This window comes from Lipotes vexillifer, unplaced genomic scaffold (assembly GCF_000442215.2).
Source record: "Lipotes vexillifer unplaced genomic scaffold, Lipotes_vexillifer_v1.1 scaffold12, whole genome shotgun sequence".
Lineage (NCBI taxonomy): Eukaryota > Metazoa > Chordata > Mammalia > Artiodactyla > Lipotidae > Lipotes > Lipotes vexillifer.
In genome coordinates, this window is record NW_006796716.1 from 3,461,257 (window position 1) to 3,465,164 (window position 3,908).

The window sequence follows — 3,908 nt, forward strand, 5'->3', positions numbered from 1 at the left end:
GGGGCACGGGGGCGGGGGGGGGGCCACGATCTCAGCCTCTCGGCACTCCGCAACTCACCCCCTCACTTCCCCGCATCCAGCCCCTCCTCCCGGGCTCTCTGTGAGTTGGGAAGCTGCAGGAACACGAAATTTCTAAGGCCCCACCGGCGTGGGTTCCTTACAGGGCTTGAAAACAGTTACTGCTATTAGTAGGTCATCGTTCCTACAGGAGAAGCTGAGAGCGAATAATCCCCCGACGCTAACATCATCTCTGGTTTTCTGAAGTTCACCGAGTGTCTACACAAAGGGCAGAGAAGGAGCAGGCGTGTCACCCAGCCGGACTGCCCGCATAACCTGTGACGAACAGCATTCAGGGCACACAGGTCTCAGATGACTGGCCGCCTGCCTGCCACCTTGCCTGGCCCTTCTCTAGAAGGATTCATGGGAAAACGTTCCTCATACTGAGCCCAAACCTACTCCTCGTGGCTTCTGCTTGTGAAGGTCCTCTTTCCCCCACGGCTGTGCAGGGAGGCACCAGACTGACGGAGAACATCCTTTCTGCATGGGAGACTTCGTGGCTGCAGCCCCCATCCAGCTCAGGGGACCAGTGAGCTCGGGGAGGTCTGTGGGCTCCGAGGCTGGGGTCTGAGCAAGCCCAATCCACCGTGGGAAGTGCGATACGCCAGCCACTGCTCCCCGGATTCCCCCGCCGCCTCTGACATCCTGAATCCTGCCTCCCCTCCCACGTGGGCTTTAATCGAGGAATCGGTGGAAACCTCACTTTGAGTAGCCCGTCACCTGCACGTGGACGGGTCGGTGCGGCTCGGGAGGCTCTCTCCGAGCAAGCACCTTCTGCCAGTGGCACGCACTTTATGAGAACAGGAAGAAAGCGTGATGAACAGGAAGGCGGCTCGGGGTGCAAAAGAAACATAAACGCTTACCTCCCCTTGGAAGCTCTTCAGCAGCGGCGCTACCTGCTTGCGCAAATCCTGGGGTGAGAAGGTGGGTCAGGAAGCAGCCATGGGAGAAGAAAAGAGAAGGAAACATTCGTTAAGGTCTCCTAAAAACAGCTTTGAATGCGGTGCTGGTTACCATTACATAAAGCAATCCCGGTGCCTCTCCTGTCCCGTTCCCTCCCTCATACACGTAAATAATGCCAACTGTGCCCCATTGTTTAAATGAACTCACTTTAAGAATACCACTAAGCTTTATTTTCCCTGAATGTGCTGTGGACTGAAGTTTTTGCTGGTGTCAGTCTAAGACAATTTGCTTAGAATACCATCGAATATTATAAGGTAGGTTTGATTTGCTTGTAACTGAAGTGGATTGGGGTCACCATCCTGCATTTTAGCTGCTACTTTTGGGCACGATTCATGGGAGATACATGGATTTTGAATCCACGTCTGATACAGTCACTGGAAATTTTATCCTAAGCCACCAGTACCCGTTTCAGAACCTGCGAACATTTTATCTTACTTAAAATGAAGTAACTGACTAATGCACAACATAGCGATTATAGTCAACAGTACTGTATTATAAACTTCAAAGTTGCTAAGAGATTAGATCTTAACTGTTCTCAGCATAAAAGGAATACTCGTGCCCCGGTTCGGGAAGATCCCACATGCCGCGGAGCGGCTGGGCCCGTGAGCCATGACCACTGAGCCTGCGCGTCCGGAGCCTGTGCTCCACAACGGGAGAGGCCACAACAGTGAGAGGCCCGCGTACCGCAAAAAAAAAAAAAAAAAAAGGAATACTAATGATGTGACGTGATAAAGGTGTGAGCTAATGCTACTATGGCCATTATACTGTAATACATAAATGGTTGTACAAACCAACATGTTGTATACCTCAAACCTGCACAATCTGACATGTCAACTCGATCTCACCTTTTAAAAAATAGAAAAGAAATGAAGTAATGGAGAAAACACTTCAAACACTTTGAAAGGACTCGAATAAGGCAACTTCTCCTTTACTGAGAGCTGGGGCATATTTACTGAGCCTGATCTATGTGCCAGACCCGGTTCAGTAAGTCTGGGCCAAGGCCTAAGCATCTACGTTTTTTTGAAGCTCCGAGGCTGATGCAGACGCCCAAGTAAAACTGACTAGTATTGGTAAAGGTGTACCAATCCCACCATAGCATGGGGAGAAAGTAAAACATTATTTCAGAAAAAGAGCCCCTGTGCTGTGGGAGAACGTAAGAGGAAGGATAAATTCAGGTTAAAGAGATGAAGAGCAGTGTCGCAGAGGAGGCAGCATCTGAGCTGGGAAGACAGGTAGGATTTTTGTAGGGGCCAAGGAGAGGGCTCAGGGACACGAATCCTTGGCCTCTCTGCCTCTGGAACGCTGCAGCTCTCTACGTAGCTCTGGCCCTGGGCCTACTCAGGCCCTGAGCTGAGCTGTGTGTACACACGGGCTCCCTGGCGTCTGCTCTTTTGGTAACTGCCTTTTGTGTTCCTCTGGCCAAGCAACCAAATGAAAGGGGCCTCTATCCCACGCTCTGAATCCAGCTCGAGACCACAGCGCACGGCTCTACAGCGTTAGGAAGAACGACGGCTCCAGGTATCCTGTGCTCCACTTTTTGTGGTTTCCCTCTGGACTGGGGCCTGTGACATTTTGGTGTCACGAAGCCCTTCTAAGACTCTGAGGACAGCTATTGACCTTCACCTCTGGGAGAAAACTCTGCAAATTACTTCAGAGGGCTTCCTAACACCTACGTACAGACCCAGGTGAGGCTCCCTTGTTCCAGCCCATGCGGTTATATACAGTTGTCACCAGCTCTTTATGTTCAAATGTAACTTGATTAAATGAAAAAAATGCAGCTTCTCAGTTGCAGGAGCCACATTTCAAGTACTCAGTAGACACGTGAGGCTGGCGGCCACGGCACTGGACCGCAAAGACACAGGACATCTCCACCGCTGCAGAGTGACCTAACAGACAGGGCTGTACCATAAGCTCTTTGCCAAACATAATTAACCCACACTGATTTGTATTGTAACCTGTGAAAGTATTTGCTCGAGAGGAATTTTAGTTTCCCCTTTGATTATACATTTTCCTATAGGTTGCGTCCTTAAAGGTGACTTCCTTGGAGAAGTCCTTTTGTTCCTCCATTGGGTCATTTTCTCTATTTTTACACCAAACTCCACGGCAAAAAAATAATCAAACTCTTTGTCAGCCTCTTCTTAAATAAATAAGGCTAAGTGCGGTGAGCACAGTAACGGCCCCCAAAGATGTTCATGTTCTCATCCCCAGAACCTGTGACTCTGTTAGGTTACGTGGTGAAAGGAACTTGGCAGATGTGATTAGGTTAGGGACCTTGAGTTGGGGAGAGGACCCTGGAGTATCCAGGTGGGCCTGATATAACCGTAATGGTCCTGATGAAAGGGAGGAGGCGGGTGAGAGTCAGAGCGGATGTGAGATGGAAGCAGAGGTCAGAACAACGGGGGGCACAAACCAAAGCTTGCAGGCGGCCTGAGAAGCTGGAGCCTCCCCTGGAGCCTCTGCAGGAACGCAACTCTGCCCGGTAAAACCCATTCTGGACTCTGACCTCTGGTGCTGTCAGATGACAAGTTTCTACTGTTCTCGGCCACCCACGTCTGGTAGTTTGTTACAGCGGCAATAGGAAACTAATACACTATCTCACTTAGCCCACTGTGCTTTTCGGCAACATAGAGGATAAGACAGAACACCGAAAGGGAGAGTGAGGGGCAAGAGGCTGCCAAGGGTGAAGAGTGAGGAGGAAAGATTACGGGCTGGCCCCAGGCAGGGTCAGTAAAGCCTATGTTTCCATCACGAGGAATAAGCCTGGCTTCTTTGGGAGAAACTCGGCCACTGCAGGTAACTACTCAGGAGGTCTACACACAGGGAGCTCACTGTGTCCCCGGGAGGGGGTGACATGGCCTGGATTCTCTGTGTGTGTGTGGGGGGGGGGG

The 3,908-nt window shown here is 50.7% G+C and overlaps 1 protein-coding gene across 1 annotated transcript in view; it reads right to left on the bottom strand.

The window, feature by feature from the left end:
• CUX1 (cut like homeobox 1) overlaps positions 1-3,908 on the bottom strand; it is a 359,467-nt gene that overhangs the window by 182,699 nt on the left and 172,860 nt on the right. Inside the window, 1 exon segment of the mRNA XM_007468893.1 lies at positions 921-968. Within this exon segment, the coding sequence (XP_007468955.1) occupies positions 921-968 (48 nt within the window).